The sequence below is a fragment of the Leopardus geoffroyi genome, chromosome D1, assembly GCF_018350155.1.
Source record: "Leopardus geoffroyi isolate Oge1 chromosome D1, O.geoffroyi_Oge1_pat1.0, whole genome shotgun sequence".
NCBI classification, from domain to species: domain Eukaryota; kingdom Metazoa; phylum Chordata; class Mammalia; order Carnivora; family Felidae; genus Leopardus; species Leopardus geoffroyi.
In genome coordinates this window covers 8,819,394-8,841,307 of record NC_059329.1, presented here as the reverse complement: position 1 = coordinate 8,841,307, position 21,914 = coordinate 8,819,394, and the positions used below count along the sequence as shown (strand labels likewise).

At 38.8% G+C, this 21,914-nt stretch overlaps 1 protein-coding gene across 6 annotated transcripts in view; it reads left to right on the top strand.

Annotated features, from left to right (window-relative positions):
• Positions 1-21,914, top strand: part of ARHGAP20 (Rho GTPase activating protein 20) — a 131,688-nt gene that overhangs the window by 8,372 nt on the left and 101,402 nt on the right. For all 6 annotated transcript variants that reach the window (XM_045482733.1, XM_045482732.1, XM_045482731.1 and 3 more), the window contains exon 2: positions 11,614-11,696. In XM_045482733.1, coding sequence (XP_045338689.1) covers positions 11,617-11,696 — 80 coding nt within the window. In that variant the 5' untranslated portion in view covers positions 11,614-11,616. The remainder of the gene's footprint in view (positions 1-11,613; positions 11,697-21,914) is intronic.

Below are 21,914 nucleotides of genomic sequence, written 5' to 3'. Positions count from 1 at the left end.
CTTCCAACTCTATTTCTCTTCCTAACTAGATTATAGGTGCTGTTGTTGTTATTTATAACATTAGATATAGGAGAGAGTAGATCTGAATTCTATGTAACCAGCTGAGAAAAGCACATTTGAGAGGTTTTTATCCTGAGAGGTAATTTCATTCTTTGGGGAGCAGAGTCTGTCTCCAGTTTTTCCATCTACCATTGAATGTTATGTTCACTGCTGCCCTTAGGTAAACGTTAGGTAAATGCATTAGTCAGGGTTCTCCAGAGAAACAGACCAATAAAAGTCCCATGATCTGCCATCTGTAAGCAAAAGACCCAGAAAAGTGTAGTTTAATTCACCACTGTCTTTTCCTGAGTCAAGAGGAGGTGAGATGTCCCAGCTTAACAGTGAGGCAGTAAAAAAGGGGCACATTTCTCCTTCCTCCACTCTTTGTTCCATGAAGGCCCTCCAGAGATTGAATGGTGCCCACTCAGTGTGGGGAAGGCAGTGTGCTTTATTGAATCCAATGAGATAAATGATGATCTCATCCAGAAATAGTTCACAGACATACCTAGAAATGTTTAATCTGGGAATCTGTGGACAATCAAGTTGACTGATAAAGTAAATCATCACAATAAATATGAACCAATAGTGACAATCAATGCTACAGTCATTGGTCTGATTACGTTGGAAATGTGTAATTTTTATGCCTTGGTAGCTGTCATTTTCAGAAGTTTTATTTAAGGCACTTGTTATACTTCCGGAGTTCCTCAGCCAGGCCTATTTGCCACGCTGATCTATCAGTCTTGCTTGCTGTTGGAAAGCTTGGCATATTCCCCAAACTTCTAGAACTGCAGTTCCAAGTTATGTGTGGGTGCAATGAATTCTGTGCCTCAGATGATTCCACTATGGACACTAACATGTTTGGGAAACCCAGTTGAAACTCTCTCAATTCAGAAAACATTTTATATCCTGAATCTTTTTTTAAATGTTTATTTAACTTTGAGAGAGAGGGAGCACATCTTAGTAGGGAAGGGGCATAGTGAGAGGAGAGAGAGAGCATGTGTATGAGTAAGGGAGAGAGAGAATCCCAACCAGGCTCCACGCTATCAGCACAGAGCCCGATGCTGGGCGCCATCCCACAGACTGTGGGATCATGATCAAATCCAGTGAGTCAAAATCAAGAGTGAGACTCTGAACCTACTGAGCCACCCAGGAGCCCCTTATGTCCTGAATCTTGAGTATAGGAAGACATTCCATATGCTTCCTGGTTATTCCATTTCATACGCTTCCTATAACTATGCTTCTATAGTTATTTTTATTTAAAATGTGAGCACAATATTGCAATTTAACATGGCAAAAGAAAAATTATTTTTTTTCTGAATCTAACATTCATATGTTAGGACAGAATAAATTATGTTTTTATGGAATAAAACTTAGGACAATCTTATTTTTACACATTGATATAAAAAGTAATTACCAATTTAGGGGCGCCTGGGTGGCTCCGTCGGTTGAGCGGCTGACTTCGGCTCAGGTCATGATCTCGTGGTCCATGAGTTCAAGCCCCGCTTCAGGCTCTGTGCTGACAGCTCAGAGCCTGGAGCCTGTTTCGGATTCTGTGTCTCCCTCTCTCTCTGACCCTCCCCTGTTCATGCTCTGTCTCTCTCTGTCTCAAAAATAAATAAACGTTAAAAAAAATTATAAAAAAAAAAAAAAGAAAAAAGTAATTACCAATTTAAAGTAAAATAGCCAATCTGGAGAGTTGCAACTTAATGGACTTGAGTATTCACAAGTCACAGATACCTAAATAGTGCAGTTGTTGCTTTCAGTAGTGAAGTGAAGATTGTTGTGAAGCAGTTTCTCACTGTCCGTTTTGTCCCGGGTCTGGTTTGGTGGAATGTGTGTGGAGAGAAGGTGGAACATGTTCCGTGGACCAGGAGAGGTGAGACGGCTGATGGCGCCTGCAGAAAATGGGACTTGAGTAACCGAGGTGTCTGAATTCCTTCATAGTTCTTATCTTGCCTCCAGGACTTGGTGGCTGTGCTTCGCAAAGTAAAGATATCTTCTGCCTTAAAGGACCACGTAACAACATAACAAAAATATGTGATTATACAGCTTGCCTTCCTGGGAGTTATCCGTAGCTGAAAATGTACTAGATTTCAATTTAAATTGCCACTAACGTGTTATAAACTACAGTGTCACAAAAATAAGTGGGTATATAGCATCAGGGTTATGTGTGTGCATGTATACACGCACTCGTGTACATAGTGCTTTGAAGAAATGTATGTACATCACATTACTGTGATCTGTTGGAGTTTCATGACTGTTGCCTCTCATGTCTCCAGAGCATTTAGCAAAAACTTCTGCTACAGGGTGAATGTTTGTGCCCTTTCTCCAAATTGATGTTGAAGGCTAACCCCCAGGATTAGATGCCGGGGCCTTTGGGAGATAATTAGGTTAGATGGGGTCACGAGGGCAGAACCCTCATGATGGGATTAGTGCCCTACTAAGAGACCAGAGAGCTTGCTCTCTCTGTGTGTTTCTCTGTCTCCCCATGTGAGGTGACAGCTAGAAGACAGCCTTCTACAAATGAGAGAGAGAGGGTCTTCACCCAGAACTGAATCTGCTGGTACCTTGACCTTGGACTTCCTAGCCTCCAAAACTATGAGAAATCGGTGTCTGTTGTTCAGACCACCAGGTCTATGTTGTTTTGTTATAGTATCCTGAACATCCTGCCTGTAAGATAAACTTTTGTTGAGAGGAACGTCTGCTCTCCCGTTCTTCCTGTTGGTATCTCAAGTGTTCTAGATCACAGGGACTCTGCAGATGCCGGTGTGTGCAGAAAGCCTGTGGGGTGAATGCTCAGTTTGGTAGTAGCAACTGCAGCAGTTTTTCTGAAGCAACCTTGGATGGGGGTGGGGTTCAGCCTTTGTTTACTTATGAAGACTTGGCTACAGTGTGGGAGGCTGGAAAGGGAGCAGAGGAAGCTGCCCCCTGTCAGCCACCAATAATGGGGCTTGCAGGCAACACGGCCCAGTTTATTTTATAATTTTGTTTCAGTCTGATTTTCCTTATCTAGGACAAGTTTAGATTAGAAACATCCGACCAGCAGCAGAAATAGGCCTGTCAGCGCTGTATGTCAGCGCTGTGCTGGGCAGCCTTGACCTAATTTTGACAGACAGCTGTCACATGGCACAACTGAAAGGTAACACCTATTTCTGGATGTTTGGTCACTTGTGTAGGGACTCTGAAAATGGAACATATGTGTGCCCACATCAGCTCACATTTCAGAGATCTGGAAAACCCAGCTGCTCTGTGGCCTTTTGCCTTCCTTGTTTACCTGGGTCCTAATTTACACCTAGGAGAGTGTCTGTATTTTCTCTTCCACCCCTGCATTCGTCTTCTTGAACCTCAGCTTTGGCAATAGTCATTACCTGGTTATTCTCTGTCTGAATCTAGATAGACCTGGGCCTGTTTTCTATTCTCATTTTATACATTCTTGGTTTTTTTGTTTTGTTTTGTTTTGTTTTTTTTATTATGATGGTTTTTGGACTTGATTACTATACTCTTCCCCTGTGCATGAGAAAAGTCAGAGGAGGCTGTAATGGTAGAGCCAACCATTAGAGCTGTGTGAGATACACTCAGCCCCTTAGCCTTTGGGCAGGTAGATGGGTACCAGGGTAGCCGCAGAACCTCTTTGTTTACCATAGTGTGCCATGGGTGTGTAAATAATATCACATTGTATGGGCCATGATGTGTATGATGTATGGAAAAGATGTAGTGAAGCCCTGCCTTGTAAGGGGTTATGAGGGAGAAGGCATTGGTGTTTGACCCTGTCTACTCCAGGATGCTCCCGAAAAGGAATGCGTCGGACCAGAGGTTGAAACTGGTGACTTTGCCACAAAAGAATGTCCAGCCAACTTCAGGGCCCTCACTGATACTCCAGAAGCCCTATGGGTCCGGTGGAGGCAGAGGAACAAAGAATAATGTGTAAGGGGAGTAGAGTACGTATGCACTCTAAAGCACTCCTCTATATGTTACACTGTCACATCTCAGTGCTTTCCAATCAGAGGTCTCGCACATATAATCTTATTCTGTTCTTTGTGGTAGGTGGGACAGTTATGTCATCTTACAGAGAGGACTCAGAGGTTAAGTGCTAGAAACAGGGTGCAGAATTTAGGTCCAGTGCCTCCTAACTCAGAGCCCATTCTTCTACATTACATAGATTCTCATGTTTATTGTTTTATTTCAAAGTGGTTGTCTCCTAGAAAGAAGAAATATAGCCAAAAGTAAAAACATTACTTAATCTCTGAAAAGAGCTTCTATTCTTGTACAACAGTCTACCGTGATGACATTTGTTTTAATCAAATGCTCACATTGATTCTGGATAGGATGATTATGAGTAAATAGAAGGTCATTCACATCACAGACCAAACTGCCAGTAGTGAGAAGCTTCAGCTCACCCAGCGGTCAAAACATGGTTGTAATACTAGGACCTAGAAGCAAGACAGAAGGTTAAAATTAACGTTCTTGTTTCCTTGCAGAGCCAGTGTCTTTGAGGTATGTCTCCACAAATTAAAAGCTGCCTGTGTGTTGGGAAGACCAGAAAGAAACTGTTTATTGCTTGCAAAATTGTACAGACCATTCACAAAAGGATTAGCTTTGTCAAATTCGAATAAGCTAATTTGTAAACTTGATTTTTTTTTCTAGCCTTGAAACTTAAATTCTTTAAAAGCTTTCCTCAAAGCCCTTGTTTTGATGCTATGGTCATTTTAAATGTTTGAAAGCGACTTCACATTTGACTTAAATTCAGTGGAAATGCTTGGATTTTTTTCGTTACAAAAGTGACTGTCACAGAAGAAAGTATGAAAACTTGCAGTTTATCTGACTTAAATCTTTCATTCTGCTCCTTTCTTTTGAAAGGCATTCTTTTCCTATAATCTCTGTGACAACTAAGGATGACCAGATTCGGAGTGATTTAGAGGTCCAAAACTCATACGGTATCTCTTGGTTGATATGAAGTTAAACTTCAAGTGAGGGACTACATGCAGGTTTTTATGTAAACAGTGTTTTCTGAGTTGTTGAAAATAAAAGAACAGAACTTTTTTTTTCTGTTACCTGTTTACAATTTCATTTTCCTGTGTAGACATGCTTGTATTACCACCTTGAACTCTCATACAGGCAGTGTTAAGTCGCTGACTTCAGATGCTGCTACTGAAGTTTTACTGCATGAAAATAGTGAGTAAGGCTAGGGCGCCATGGAGGGGAGGGGAGAGGAGGGGGGGGAGGGCCGGTGGCAAACCCCAGTAGACAGGTGGGCATACTCCTCAGATCTCTGAGGAATTCAAATGGAGAGCCACTCAAACAGTTGGTACAAAAACATGTTGAACAAAATGCAAACAATTTTCATTTTCTTATATGCTACTACAGATGATTCTTATACAGATAAAGAAAATTATGGCTCTTGGTTGTGAACCAGTTTGCTGGGATGGTACCCAATGTTTTAGTAGTTTGGTATTTAGCTCTTTTTTTTTTCTTTTTCATAATTTTATTGAGCTATAATTCACATACCATACAGTTCACTCATTTAAAGTATATGATTCATTGGCTTTTAGTCTATTGCAAGAATTGTGTATCCATTGTTACAGTCAGTTTCAGGACATTTTCATTACCCCAAAAAGGAACACCACACCCCTTCATCGTCACATCCCAGTCACCTTATATCCCCAAACTCTGGGCAACCACTAATCTACTTTAAGTATGTAGATTTGTTTATTCTGGATTTTTCATATAAATGGGGTCATATGATATGTGGTCCTTTGGGACCTGACTTTTAATTAGCATAATGTTTTTGAGATTCATTCATGTTGTTACACATGTCAGTACATCTTTTATTGCCAAGTAATATTCCATTATATGGATATAACACATCATGTTTATTCATTCAGCAGTTGATGGACCCTGGGGTTGTTTTCACTTTTTAACCGTTATAAATGATGCTGCTGTGAAGATTCATGTGCACGTTTTGTGTGGATTTGTTTTCATTTTCTTGAGTATGTACCTGGAGGAATAGCAGGATCATATGGTAACTCTGTGTTTAGCCATTTGCAGAACCTCTGAACTATTTTCCAAAGTGATGGCACCATTTTACATTCCCACCAGCATTTTATGAGAGTTCAATTTATCCACATCTTCAGTAGCATTTCTTATGTCTTTTTTATTACAGCCATCCTAATGAGTATAAAATGATAGTTTATAGTTCTGATTTGCATTTTCCTGATGGCTTATGATGTTGAGCATCTTCTCATATACTTATATGCCATTTGTGTATCTTCTTTGGAGAACTGCCCATTCATATTGTTTGCCCATTTTAAAATTGGAGTATTTATCTTTATTGAATTGTGGCAATTCAGTAACAATTCTTTATATACAAATCCTTTGTCAAATTTTCTTCCATTCTGTGGGTTTTCTTTTCACTTCCTTAACAGTGTCCTTTGAAGCACAGAAGTTTTTGATCTTGACAGTGTCCAAGTTATCTGTTCTTTTTCTTTTGTTGTTTGTGCTTTCGGTGTCATATCTAAGAAACCACTGCCCAACCCATAGTCACAAATATTTCTGCCCATGTGTCTTTTTAAAATTTTTTTACAATTTCAGCTCTTTTAGATCTTTGATCCATTTTGAGTTAATTTTTATATATGGTATGAGGTAAGATCCAACTTAATTCTTTTGCATGTGCATAGCCAGGTGTCTTTGTACCTTTTGTTGGCAGGTAATTAACTTTAATCAGCAGATGTTTACCATGTAGCTCAAAGAGGTACGTCAACAACACTATGTCAAAAGATGTAGTTTGTGTTGTATAAGGATGGCTCATAACTATACAGCTCACAGCAAATGCTTACATTTGCTTAATGATAGCATTCCAGCAGAGCCCCTTAAAGGTTTATTTGTTTTTCTGCGAGTGTGTATTTAGGGATAGCGATATAGGTATGGAGAATAATAGGTTTTAAAATTCATATAAAGCTTTCATTTACTGAGTGCATACTTTGTGCCAGGCTTTGTAATAGGCTTGGGGAATGCAGAGATAGACCTACCACAGAGCAGAATTTCAGTAAATAATTGTTGAAGGACAGGAAAAAGTTGGGAAGAGGTTGTAATCCCTACCCTCTAGAAAGTGGCAGAAAGATAAATAGTATAACACGGGATGCCATAACTGAGGTGCAATATGTGAAGCAAGATAGGAACACAGAGAATTGAACACATAGTGAATCCAACTGAGATGGAAAGCAACTTGTAGATTAGCTGCTAATGTTGTGCGTTATTGAAATACCAAAAAATGAATTGCAGGCATTTGGTTCTTATTTTCAATTATGATCTCTATTTCACTTTTGGCAGAATGGATTTTTCCCTTTTTTACTAAATATAACTGCAGAGGAGACAGCTTAGGAAACCAAAGATCTAATTACTTTCTTGTGTTCATGTTATATTTCCCTAATTGCTGTTAGTAAAAAGAGCCATTTTTAAAATTTAATTGCATTTCTTCCCTTTTACAATTGCTCACAAGGTCCTCTTTATCTTTCCCAATTAGAGGTGGAGGGGTAAATAAATGCTACTTCATGTTTGTTTGTTTTTTAGCTCCTACAAAATTCTTGTTTAGTTTTTTGGGCTCTTGAATACTAGGTAAATGGTACACTATCAATAAAATCATTCCCAAAAGTTTAATGCAGTTTATTTTTTAACCTAATATGTATTTTATATTTTAAAAAGATTACCTTTTTATTTTTATTTGTTTATTTTTAAATGTTTATTTATTTTTGAGACAGAGAAAGAGCATGAATGGAGGAGGGTCAGAGAGAGGGAGACAGAATCTGAAGCAGGCTCCAGGCTCCAAGCTGTCAGCACAAAGCCCGATGCGGGGCCCGAACTCACAGGCTGTGAGATCTTGACCTGAGCCAAAGTCGGATGCTTAACCGACTGAGCCACCCAGGCGCCCCAAAAGATTACCTTTTTACAATACTCACTTTCAGAATGACATCCAGTATTTATGAGGTCATCTAGATAGGAACATCAAACACGTGGGCATTCTGAAAAATCATGCTGTAAATTGTGATTTTTAAGCTAACAACAAAAAGCACTGTCTTAAACCTACCCTGTTTTCTGTGAGGCAAAGAATCATAGTTTTTCCTGTCATTGAACAACTGAAATTTGTTGATGTTGGGCAAGTATAGCCTCAACCTGTCCTGACAAGTTTGCACTGTAATCTATTTGTAAAGGAATCAGTAGTCTCATTCTATTTCCATGCATTGTCTTTCACGCGGTTGTTATAAACAAAAAGAAAATCCAGGTCTTTATTGCCTGAGAACAGAGTCTCTGATAGATAAGTGGATTTGTTTCGAAGTCACCATTGGCCCTTTGTTTTGCTACACTTTTGAGCCAAAGAAAGAGATCTGTGTATGTTTAATTGATACCTAAATCTATCTATTAAGCTCATATTGGCCATTCTTAAGATTTTTAATTACTTACAAGAGGAATGAATCCTGTGAATCTTAAATTGGCACATGTGATGTTTATTTCCATGCATATCTAAGGGAAATCTTTGGTGGACCCTTAACATGAGAATATCAAAAATAGAAGGGACCTAAGAACCCTATGTAGTCCAGATTTTCTGATTTTCTGGATTGGGAAATGAAATGCCCAGAGGAGTGACTGAATTGCCTTCGATGTTGCATTTCTCAATAGTGGTAGAGTGAGTCTCACTACAAACAATTGGGTCTCAAAAATAATACTTTTCCCGTGGTTTGATCACACTCTGTGCATGTGAATCCACTAGATGAGGTGGACACACTCTGCATTGGACTCCTCATACATCTGACAATTTTATGACTAAGAAAACACAGTATAATTAGTGTGTGTATGAATGGTCCTCTACATTAAGTCTCCATGAAAAACTCCTATTTTAAAAGCACAGAAGAACTATTCTCTGACTATTCGTTCTCATGTTTAGCAGCCATCACTCTCAGGAAGATTTCCTTATGTCAGAAGGTTTTAAATTTGGGGTCCGTGAATCCCCAAGGAATCCATTTTATGTGGGTTGCTGAACCCCTTGAAAAATTGGGTGCAGAGGGGCACCTGGGTGGCGCAGTCGGTTAAGCGTCCGACTTCAGCCAGGTCACGATCTCGCGGTCCGTGAGTTCGAGCCCCGCGTCGGGCTCTGGGCTGATGGCTCAGAGCCTGGAGCCTGTTTCCGATTCTGTGTCTCCCTCTCTCTCTGCCCCTCCCCCGTTCATGCTCTGTCTCTCTCTGTCCCAAAAATAAATAAACGTTGAAAAAAAAAAATTAAAAAAAAAAAAAAAAAGAAAAAGAAAAATTGGGTGCAGAACTTAATTCACAGCTTTTGTAAATTCCTCAAAGAACCACTACCCAAGACCAACCTGGATTTCTTTTTGCTTTATCTTCCTTGGATGATGCTTTCTATCCTCTGTATTATGACTGCATTAATTTGGAGATTATTACTGTTTACAAATGAAGAATTTCAGGTCATTTTAGCCTTTCTCACAGATTCTTCTTCCCCCCACATTTTAAATCATATTTATGGCTATCTTTTGAATCCTTTCCAAATTCTTTGTAAACCTGAAAGGCAAGGAGCTCAGAATGAGAAATCGTTTATTAATGAAGATTTTGTTAGGAGCTTGGATCTGGGGACAGTGGTGTCAGAGGGTTAGGGGCTTCAGAAGTAAGTCTGATGAGATAAATGCAGGAATGTGGTTCCCACTAAGGTCGACTAGGCAGACCCTAAGGCCAAAACGGAGGATAAGGAGCCCAGGTAAAACTTAAAGGATTGGGCACGTTTCAAAGTTCGAAGCATGGTAAATAGATACTGAATACAGGGAGTCAGGAAGATTGGGAGTATGAATCTAGCCCAGACCTAAAGGTGAAACAGAATCCTATGAAAAATCTGCATGTGAACAGATTGCTACCTTTCTTAGTAAAATCAACCAGTCTTTTACTATTGAGACTCTTCACATCAGGACAGGCCACTGAACCTTGTGGCACAAATACTTGTCTCCCAGATTTTCCTTCTTCCTGCCACCTCTGCGGTCACACTGGCCTCAGAATGGTGGATTCAGGAGAGTTAGGTTCCCAAGAGATGTGAGTAATGGAAACAGTGGGATGGGGCTTACAGCTTAAGATAGAAAGTAGGTTATCAGAATCACAGACTTTTCTGGGAACCTAATGAAAATCGTGGGCTTTCTCTCCAGAAGGAAGGCACTATATACATACTGTGTAAAAAAGAAAATTAAACAGTTTAACCCTCCCTGAAACCCATTCATGGTTAGTAACTTCTGATTGAGAAGAATGGTATTCTATATTTCTTACCCATTTGTTTCCTGTCCTTTACCTTTATTCATGGTTTATTATTTCAGTTGCTGTCTGAGCCATATTAAGGAGGATTCGGCATAGAGTTTCCACATGTGAACCAAAAGATTAATGGGGGGGGATTGACAACACTGAGGCATGACACTGGTGACAACAGTAACTGGGGAGAGATCCTGGGACATGGTGAATTTGGGGGATAAGAATTGTATCCCCTTCTCACTGGATTATTCTTCCTGTGTTCCTAGGCTAGGATCTAGGTTTTATTTTACTAGCTAAGAAGTAGTTCCTTTATGAATAATGTAATGAGGTACTGCCACTGAGCCAGTTACGTTTTCTATGGTTCCTGTTGGAGCATACCCAGTTCCCAGCATGGCTGGCCTGGGTCCTTCAGTCAGTGAGCCCTCTGGCCAGGATGGGGTGGGGAACAGAAGAGTGTCCACAGCCTGTGCCTTGCTTATGGCTCGTTATGACTCTGTTGGTGATTTTACTCATCCGTATCTGGCAGCACGCCCTCTGACTCTATCTAGACTTGTTAAATATAAAAGACTGAATTTAGAGAGTACTTATCTGAATAATCCAAGTTGAATAAATCCCCATTTACCATAAATTTTAGGTCCTCGAAACAGAGTACTTGAATTACCCAGTTAATCCTATGTTTATATACCACTTAGAAAAGAAAAAAGTGTTCTTTTGGTTTTTTTCTAAGTTCCAGCAAAAAAAATTCTGTGTGGAAGAAGGGATTCCCAGATGTGTAAATATTTAAATGTAAAGGTCTATGAGATGTGTCAGAATCTAGTCCCTTTTGCTTTAAATTTTTTTTTCCTCCCTTTACTTGACCTTTTCAAATCCTGATTCCCCTTAAAGCCCAGTTTGGGGCCTACCCTGCCTATGAAATAGAGATAGTGGAACGTACCTACTCAGATGACATTTAGGGGTATAAATGAGATAATTCAGTCCTGCCTTTAGCACAGGGCCAGGTACATAATAAGTAATATTGTTAGCTGCAATTGATGATAATGGTTATGATCAAATACTCTGATCAACATTTAACCTCCTTATTCTCTATTCATAAAAAATATTTACTGCCTGTTCCACTTCTTGACACGTACTATTCTAGTTTAGATGTGATTATCTCTGTAATGAGACTGCAAACTCTTGGAGAGGCAAGGATCGGCAATACAAAATTTGCTGAATTGGTTTGAAAGTTGGCATTTACTTGCTTTAGAAGTCACGCGGTCTTCATTTTGATTTTTTTTTTCTCAACAGAAAATGAAAACACTAGCAGAAAGGAGGAGGAGTGCGCCATCTCTTATCCTGGACAAAGCCCTACAAAAAAGGCCCAGTACCAAGTAAGTAAATAGCTTTGTAGTACACATTTGGCAAGTGCTACGTTTTTCTTTTTTTTTTTCAATGTATGGGGTTTTTTGTTTTTTATCAGCACCAGAATTCTCTGTTTAATAATAGAAAATATGACTTCTGTTCTGATATTATTTAAGAAGGGCTGTATTTTATATGAATCATAAAGCCTTTTAGAGCTGGTCTGATCAGATGCAAGAATCTCATAGCACATAGTACACAAATGTGCAGGCCTCCGCGTATTGGTAAAGTTTATTTATAGAAACAAGTAGCGATCAGAATACTAAAAGATGAGTTATTTTAATCACCATATATCTTTGGTAACACACGAACTTTAGCTTATTTTTTATAATAAGGTGATGCTTGTGCATGGGCATAAGGTAAATTTTTACCAATTTTAGATATGAAGAAAGATAACCTAAGTTGAGATTATAAAAAACGGAATGCTGATTTCTTGTGTGCATTATTAAATTAATTAGTGAATTAATCAACAGAATTTGAAGTGGAAAAACAGGCTAATTAGCTGTTGAAAGGGCCATTTCACCTACTGAGGCTAAATACCGTTTCAATAGACATTTTAAGAAAGTCTTTAATAAGGTGTAGAAATTGAATGAATATTGCATCATTAACTTATTCGTTAATCTTTAAATGGCATTTTAACCAGGAGTTTTTATGTTCAAAGGAATCCTGTGATGATTTCCTCTAATCTGTGAATCCTTTTATATAAAGTGAAGTCCTTATCCCCTTTACTTAAAGTGAGGGTATATCTGGTATTTCTGTGAATGATGTGCTAATTTAACATAAAATCTGTATGGAGGCATGAATTTTTTTCAGTGCCAAAAAGAAATTATATAACCAAATCCCAATTAGTGAAAATTTCAAAATACTTCAGTCTCTCTCTTAGGACTCATCATGTTCTCAGACTCAGGCAACTCCTCAGCCTGCCACCAGAAGACACACGCTTTAGTCGTTGAGTTGATCAGGAAATGAAAATAACTTTTAATAGATGCCTAATCAAAACTTAAGTAGGAAGTTGTTCTTCTTCCAAATAAATAATATATTTCAGTGCCATTTGTAAATGACTTTTGGATTATTTCCATTAATGTATCTCTGCATTAGTATGGAAAAAAGGGAATGGTAATATTTTCAGTTTGACCCTGATTACCTAGAAAACTTAGGAGAAAGTATTTTTTTTAGGGGAAGTAGAGAGAAGAGACAGAATTATTAGTACAACTGTGTATATGGATATACTCTACATGTAAAAATAGCTGTATTATCTACTTTTAAAAATACAGATAAAAAAAAGTTTTAGGTATAATTTCTTACTGGAAGCTTCTGGGATAGATGTATCCCAGGCTTTTCAATTACAAGTAGCCCTTATATCAGAGAATCTTTAGCCCAAGATCAGGGGTCAGTGGTGGCCCACTTATCCCCTAGGCCAGTGTGAGAACCTATAATATTTATGCATGTAGATATTTGAAGTTCATGTATACCAGTGATTCTCAGTGGGGTGGCACTAACTTCTAGGGGGCATTTTGGAATTTTGTGGAGCATTTGAGTTTGTCTCAGTGATTTAGTGGACCATGGCCAGAGATGGGAGACATCCTGTAATGCACAGGGCATCCTACATATAAAAGAATTGTGTGGTTCCTACATAGCCTTGAATATCACATGTATGGCATTTTTGTGAAGGGGACTAGAAAACTTTATATGATTGTCCATGCCTGTAACCTAACTCTACTTTATATACAAAATATTTTTACATATTTTTATCTGTTTCAATAAACACTAAATTTTCCAGAAATGCCACGATCTTACATATCAAAGATAGTTGTACTTTATATTGTTTGGAAGCATTTCAGAAAATCACGTGACTTTACTTCATTTTGCTATATTTGTTGTATGTCATAGTTTCTTATCATCCAGCTTCTCTTAAATTTAAATATATTAAATGTAAGTAGTGTAAGTGTATGACTACTTCATTGTATTTTAGTATAGTCATGCCAGGACATACACATATTGAAATACATAATTTATTATTAATTACTTTTATTTCATTTTCTTTTATGTTGCTGTTAGGGTATTTTGATGATATTTTTTGAAATTCTGTTAAACATCTGTGCATTTCTTTTCAGGATAGAAAAGGAGGAACTAAAATGAATATATATGTGTAGACTTTAATATAACTAAGGGGAATTGGGTCTAATAGGATTGAGAACTGACAGAGATGAAGTGCCAGGCTAGAGAAAATGGTAACACTTACCCACTTTATGGGACTGTTTTTAGTTAGAGAACCGATATGATAGTACACAGCCATGCCCTTCCCCATTCCTGTCTTCCCATCACCTCTGCAATAACTGGTGCTTACATTAGAGCCAGTTCCCAAATTTATGCCTGAGATAGCGAAATATGATGGGTTTGTGTTAAAATAGCCACAGGAAAAAAGTTTATTGGAGTTGAAGCTGTACGTGTTTTAGTCTTCAGTTTGTCTCCTATGAGTTTCTCTAGGACAGTAAAGTGAGTGCACAGAGCCGGGGAGGAGGGCCTTCTCCCATCTTATAGAAATAATGCTTCTCCTCTGTGCAGTGTTGGGCGGTTAATGTGTATGAAAAGAAAGCTGTTGGGTGTTGAATGTGTACAGAGTATTTGTAGGTAATGAAATCTCCAGATTGGAAAGAATCATAAAGGTCATCTGGTCTGGTGGTTTCCAGAGCTTTCTAAGTTAATGTTCTGCAGAGGTACCCAAGCAGCTGCATAATTGTCAGCAACTCTTCATGGCTGATTCTGATACACTCTTGAAGGAAAACCACTATGGCAAGCTACAAAAAAAAATCCTTTTTTCCCCCCAAAAAAATGCTTTTAAAAAATGAATATTGAAACTGAATTTTAAGAAAGTACAGAATTGCAATACGTACTTCTTATAAAACAAACAATGTGGACATTATAAAACAACAAAATCCCTACAGGCTCCTCAGGAGTAACCACTATTAATCACTTGTTTGTCCCTCTAAACCCTTGTCTATGCAAATGTGATTAAAATGTTTATTTGCTTCCTTACTGTTTAAATTCCCACTTTAACGTAATTATATAAGTTCTTTTCATTTTCAAGTCTTCAGGGTTTTTTTGTGGTTAGAGACCAAATCCTGTTATACCAACCATTTGAGAAAGCCTTTGAATTTTGTCCACCTATATATAATGTATGTTCTTGAAAAGTTACATGAATCAGACTATTAACGAACTTGCTATTTTAAAGAAATCCTAGGGGCGCCTGGGTGGCGCAGTCGGTTAAGCGTCCGACTTCAGCCAAGTCACGATCTCTCGGTCCGGGAGTTCGAGCCCCGCGTCAGGCTCTGGGCTGATGGCTCAGAGCCTGGAGCCTGCTTCCGATTCTGTGTCTCGCTCTCTCTCTGCCCCTCCCCCGTTCATGCTCTGTCTCTCTCTGTCCCAAAAATAAATAAACGTTGAAAAAAAAAAAAAAAAAAGAAAAAGAAATCCTATAGTGAATTGTTTTATAAAGTGAATCATTTCTTTTTCCAAAGTTGTTAAAAATAACTCATTTTCAGGCGCGCCTGGGTGGCGCAGTCGGTTAAGCATCCGACTTCAGCCAGGTCACGATCTCGCGGTCCGTGAGTTCGAGCCCCGCGTCAGGCTCTGGGCTGATGGCTCAGAGCCTGGAGCCTGTTTCCGATTCTGTGTCTCCCTCTCTCTCTGCCCCTCCCCCGTTCATGCTCTGTCTCTCTCTGTCCCAAAAAAAATAAACGTTGAAAAAAAAAATTAAAAAAAAAAAACTCATTTTCATAATTCAAGAATTTTGCTTTTCTATCAGACCCAGAAAACATGAAAAACTTCTAAAGTCCAAGCTGATAGCACACCTGTTTCAAGTAGAACTTTGTACAACAGAATTCTAGTACCTAAAAAGAATCTTTACTATTTCTTTACATGTAATATCATGGGAATTAACTTGTTAAAGAATAGAGTACTTGAGCATTTCATATTTCTTGGATGAAATACAATCATCATAACATTGCATATTTCTTGAATTATACCCTTACTTGATTTTGGCTTTGTGATAGAACCTTGATGTTTCTTCTTGTGACTTCCTGATAAGGTGTTGCTTAGTAATTAATGATGATAAAGTTTTTATCCAAAGTTTAGCAAACATCTACAGGGGATTTAAAAGAATCCCTTCACTTAACAGCTGTTGCACCTCAATTTTTATTGAATTTAATGAACAAGAGCTAGGTTTAAAAGAGAGGGAAGACTTAGGTTAGTTGGTGAGTTAACTGTATTTATGTGTAAACAGTTTTATATCCAGAGTTCGTGGATCAGCACATACAGTACAGAAGGAGAGGTGGTTTATAGATTGTAGCTTTTCTTTTTTGTATGTGAATACCATTCAGATCAGCTGGAGGTGATTTCTCTAAGTAATTATTTTATTATGTGGCATAGCAGATGACAGACCTCTTTCACACTGAGGTTAGTGGTTTGCCAGCATGGCTGCATTTACCTGTTCTTATTCTCAAACATCACATTGTTCAGTTCTGTGTTTAAGGACAACCTCACCTCATGCAGTAGACGTCCTTGGTAGGACACTAGGCACCTAATTTGAGGGCTTAGTTTCATTAAATGTAAAATGACAGTGTCGAACTTATTATCCAATAAAACCCTTCTAATTCTGTAGCTACATAATTATGATTTGTGAAATTCAGTAAATCAACAGATCTCCTTAGGCATGCTCTGATCATTCTGAACTATAGCCAGTTTTCCTAAACTCACCCTACTCTACCGCTGGCTCAGGTGTCACCTCCTTCTGGCACTCCTCTAACCCATCATAAATAACGTTCATGCTTCCGGAGCTCCTTGTGTTTCTTGTAATCCTAAGCACTCATGCCACTGCTTTGGCATCACCATTTATGTCATGTTCCCTTTAATGTCCGTGCCTTTGATTGATAAAATAATGCTTTGTACTTACCTGGTGTTCCTTTATTATTGTTGGATGATTGGTGAAAGAACAAGTGATTCCCATTTCCAAACCAAGATAGGAATTTAGTAAGTAAGCATAGTAGTTTCTGACTTTGCTGCCCTCCTTTCAGTATCCAATACCGAAGAGACCTTCCTTGTTTATTGGCATTATTTGTGAAATTCTGGCTAAGGAGAAAGGTAGGTTCCTTTTGACAAAATGATTCTGAGTTATTGTTAGGAGGTTATATCGTGCAGCAGAATACCTCAAGAACTCATGTATGTGGTCTGGAAATACCACATGAATAGCTTGTGGTATTTCTTCATCCTTTACTTGGGTACACTCAAGTCCTCCAGACTTTCCCTCCAGAAATTCACTTGTTTGGATAGGTACCCAACCCACCTTGTAGAAGTTACACAAAAATATACCCACCCACTTTTGTTTTAAGTTACAATCTGTTAGCACTTTTAAGTTCATATTCACCTATCTCCTCACCTCCAAATTAATTTATGTGTGGTTCGCAGGACTTTGTGCTCCGTACTTTATATGTTACCTTTAAGCGTCAGCTCAGTGCTGCTGAGAGGAGAGGCCACGCCAGGCAAGCACGGTGAGTGGTGAGGCAGGAAGTGCTTGGGCTTTGGCTCTCCACCCTGACTTTCTGTGTGATCTTGGAATAATCACCTAATCTCTGAGACTCCATGTTTTCCTCTGTAAAATCTGAATCTCATGCTTGGAATATGGAATGTGAAAATTCTCAGAAGATTGACTTCGTTATTATTAGTTGCCTCTTTCCTTCCCTCAGACACTTTTCATTTTTCAAGCTTTAAACCTCCTGACTCATCCAGAAAACTCAAGTTTGTTAATGAAAAGCATCAACTTTATCTTCAAAGCATTGTATAACCAGGAACAAATCATTGAGCCTGGCTTATTGTATAGTGGAAATTGAGTCAAAGACTTGCCCTAAGTCACACAGTTTATTATAGCTTTAGAGACAGGACTGGAACCCCAGTCCCCCTGGTCTTCATGGTATATTCTTTGCATTACGTAAACAAAAGTGTCTAAAAGCATGGATTCTGGAGCCAAATTGGCAGTTTTAAATCCCGATACTGGTCCTGACTAGCTGTGTGATCTTGGTAAGTTTATAAATCAGAGATAATAACAAAATCTATCTCATAAGGTTGTAAGGAAGACTAAATAGATCTTTGTGTGTAAATTTCTTTGTTTTTAATTTTTTAATATTTATTTTATTTTTGAGAGAGACAGACAGACAGGGAGACAGAATCTGAAACAGGCTCCAGACTCTGAGCTGTCAGCACAGAGTCCGACGTGGGTTTCAAACCCACAAACCGTGAGATCGTGACCTGGGCCAAAGCCGGATACTTAACTGACCGAGCCACCCAGGCGCCCCACATGTAAATTTCTTAATGTAATTGCTAACACATAGTCAGTGCTATATGTATGAAGGCTATTATTATTGTTACTAGTAGTAGTAGCAATAGTAACAACAGAAATAGAAGTACGTAATCCTCACAGAAAGACTCTTTGAGGAGCATAACAGATTAGAAATAAAAAGGATGAAAGATGCCATATAAAAGCCAGCTAGACTCTAATACTAAATTCATTTTAGCAAGACAGTTATATTTCTAGGTCTGGCCTGAAGCATGGTTAGCTCAGAACATTTTGGATTTATTCTTGTTAGACCCTGACAACTCTTGATATCTCTGTAGGCAGAAGTTTGAAGTACACCTAGAATGATTCTGGAAAATAAGGCCCCGAAACATGGAAGATTTACCTGGTTTGCTCAGTTCCTCAAGGCAAAGAGTCCCTAGGAGATCCATATGTGCCAAAGCTATGAGTCAAGGGAAGGCACAGGTAGAATTGGCTAGTTTGGAATAAGGATGCTAGGGTGACAGAGCCATATAAAAGGGCATTGGAGAACTAGGAAAGCAGCTGTTTGCTAACTGGCTTCTGCTTCCTTTTGGTCAATTCACTCCTGTCGTGCATAACTACACACGCGCGCACACATACACACACACGCCAACGTTGCCTTACTTAGGCTATCCCCATTGTGTTCTACAAATTTCTCATCATCCCATTTCCTTGTTTCTCTGTTATGTTAGCATTATACTTTTAACACTAGTCTAAAGTAGATGATAACTTATCATACCTTCACATGCAAGGAGTATATTTATATTCTGGAGTAGTTTTCTGAGGACTGTGATCAAATCTACTCTCACAATATGAAAACCACCTCTACCTGTGATGGTTTAATGTGAACTTTCCAGATACAGTAACTGTAATGAATTGAATGACCTTATGAAGGCCATTCTCATACTGCACATTCTCATACTACACAACCCTAAGATAGTTGTGGTAGCACTTTGATATAATTTGATGGAAAGGTCAGTTTGAAAGAGAAGTTACTAGATTTTCTTTTGGAATTCTGCAAACCTTCTACACCTAGGTACAATTTCTTGGTACAAGACTTTGAAATAAAAATTTGAATTTTAGAGGAATTTTGAAAAATTTTTTAATACTTTTACAAAATTATACTATATAGACATGTTATCTTAGAAAAAAAGCCTGTGCCAAATACTATCCATTGTGCTGCCTGGCATTATATGCCAGTTGGCTGTACATAAGGCCTGTTCTTACAGTTTTGGACAATACATCCTTGGGTTTTAATTGAGAGACCCATAGATAATTCAAGGTATATGATCAGAAGAACAAAGTAGAAATTTAATACATGAAGATTGCCAGTGGCCTGCAAGATCTCTGTTTCCTTGTGAGGAATATTTTCCAAAATTGTAAAATTCAACTGTAAAGGAAAGAGACAGCTATTGCTTTATAAAGTGGCAAAGTTGACAAATTTTTACCAAAATTGAATTCATTGCTTTGTTAAGCAAAAGGCTTCCCAGACCTACAGATCACTTTATTTTTTTTTTTCAAACTACTTTTCATGTTCCTTAAAAATGATCAAATACATCTGGTCCTGGTGTATTGTGCTATTTTCCTATGGCATGATTCCTGGAGAAAATCATTGGAAGATCATATTAAGTCTGTCCACATTCTAGTGGGCTTTGACAGGGTCAATCAATTTATTTTTGCAATTGCAAAACAGTGCATCCATTTAGTTTCTTCATTCCAACTATAGCCTAATTTGCTAATTGCAGTTATGATTCAATTTTATCTTTCATATTGACACCAGGAAAGCACTGTCTCATTAGTGAATGTTTATTCGCCTTTCCTCACCCCTTCCACAGGGTGAGCCGGCTGTCCTGAGACATCCTTATTGTACTGGGCTAGGTTATCCCTTTCCCCTGCACAGCTTGAAAGCTAGGATTTCACAGAGGAGCTTCAGAATTTCAGAACTGACTCTCCTTCAGAACCCTGAGAAAAGATTTTATGAGGGAGGCAGAAGAATGTCACTATTATTGAGAAGCTTCATGGTATCGTGGTTACGAAAGTGTGGACCCGCAGCCATCCTACCTTAGAATCTGACCCTGCTTCTTACCAGGAGAGAGAACTTTGACAAGTTCCTGAACTTCTTAAGGCCTCACTTTGCTCATCTATAAAATGAGGATAACCTCACAGGAGATTCAGAGAGTTGATACTGTAATGTATCTGGCACACTGTAAGTATTATAGAAGTTTCTTGCTAAATAAAACTGTTAAAATACATAAATCCTTGTGCCGCCCTGTCATGTGATGTGTAATTGTCTTAGTAGTCCACATTTAGGCCTTATTTTCTCCACCTGACTGCTTTTTGAGTGAAGGGACCATGTTTGCTGCTCTTCGCATGTACACGTTCAGTGCTGGGTACGGAACGGATACTCTAAATATTAGCTGAGCTGAATGAGTGATTCCTTCCTTCCCCCAGCTAAGTAGGGCAACTCTCAGTTGGAGTGGAAAGAAGGGTAAGAGTCCACTACCTGGTGGCTGATCAAGGAATGCAGCCAGCATCAAAAGACCACACAAAGAAATACCAATTCTGGAGTGACGAGCTGTTTAATGCATGTTGATTTAATGCTCGCTTGTGTAACATACCATCTGTACTAAGACTCACTGCCACTGGTTCTTTGATGTACAGCTCCTGGTGTACTAAGACACAGAGAATGGAGTCTAGTCCCTGCTCTATCACTGTGTATGACCCTGGTAGAGTCACCTTGCCTTTCTGCAACCTGGACTCTTTGTTCATCTGTCAGTGGTAGGGAGGAGGAGAGAGTGAGGTTGACTAAGTCAGATCATTTATGTACTTCCTCCGTCAGTCCCTGACTCCACAGTTTTGTTTCTTTACGCTAATCCTAACTCCATCACATGGAAAATGGAAAATGGTATGAATGCTCCTTGCAAACCTTTTTATCACAGCTCTTCCATCTCCAAGGGTATGTCTGTCATACTGCTAAGGAGTATGTATCCCGTCTGTCCCCTTTCATTGTACAAGTCAAACGTTTGCTTATGTGGGATCTTTGGTCTGTTTATTGTCATAATGTTATTTTGCTCGCCAGCCTCCATAATGGCCCCAGTGATTCCCACCTCATGGTATTCACATTCTTGTCTAATTCCTTCCCACATTATATCAGAATCAATCTGTGTATTCAGTAGAATATTGCAAAAATGATGGCGTATCACTTTTAAGATTATAAAGGGCCAAGCTTCTATCTTGATTGCACTCATGCTCTCTCTGTCTCTATTATCACCTGCTTGGGGTTGGGTCAGAGGGAACCACGTCCTGAGAGGTCCCATGGAGCAGCATATTGGGGAAGAACTGAAGCCTCTAACCACCACCACATGAGTGAGCTTAGAATCGGATTTTCTGACCCCAGTCAAGTTTTCAGGGATTGCAGGCCTGGCTTAACTGCAGCCTCATAAGAGTTCTGAGCCAGACCCAGCCAGCGAAGCTACTCCCTGCTTCCTGACCAATAGAAACTGTGCAAGATCATAAACGTTTGTTGTTTTAAGATGATGTGTTTCGGAGTAGTTTGTTATGCAGCGATAGATAACCAGTAGTCATCTTCAGTTTATGAAACTAACTTTCTAGAATGTTTTTCCCGTATACCTTTTATGTATTCTTATAGCTAGAGGTGAAAAGATGGAAACAAATCTGTTCCATTTGTAAATGAAAACGCTCATTTTCCAGATCATGTAATTTGTTTGGAAAGGGGGCCAGATGACATCATTTTTTTCTTTAAACAGCTTTATTGAGACACAGTTTATACCATATAATTCACCCACTTAAAATATACAATTCA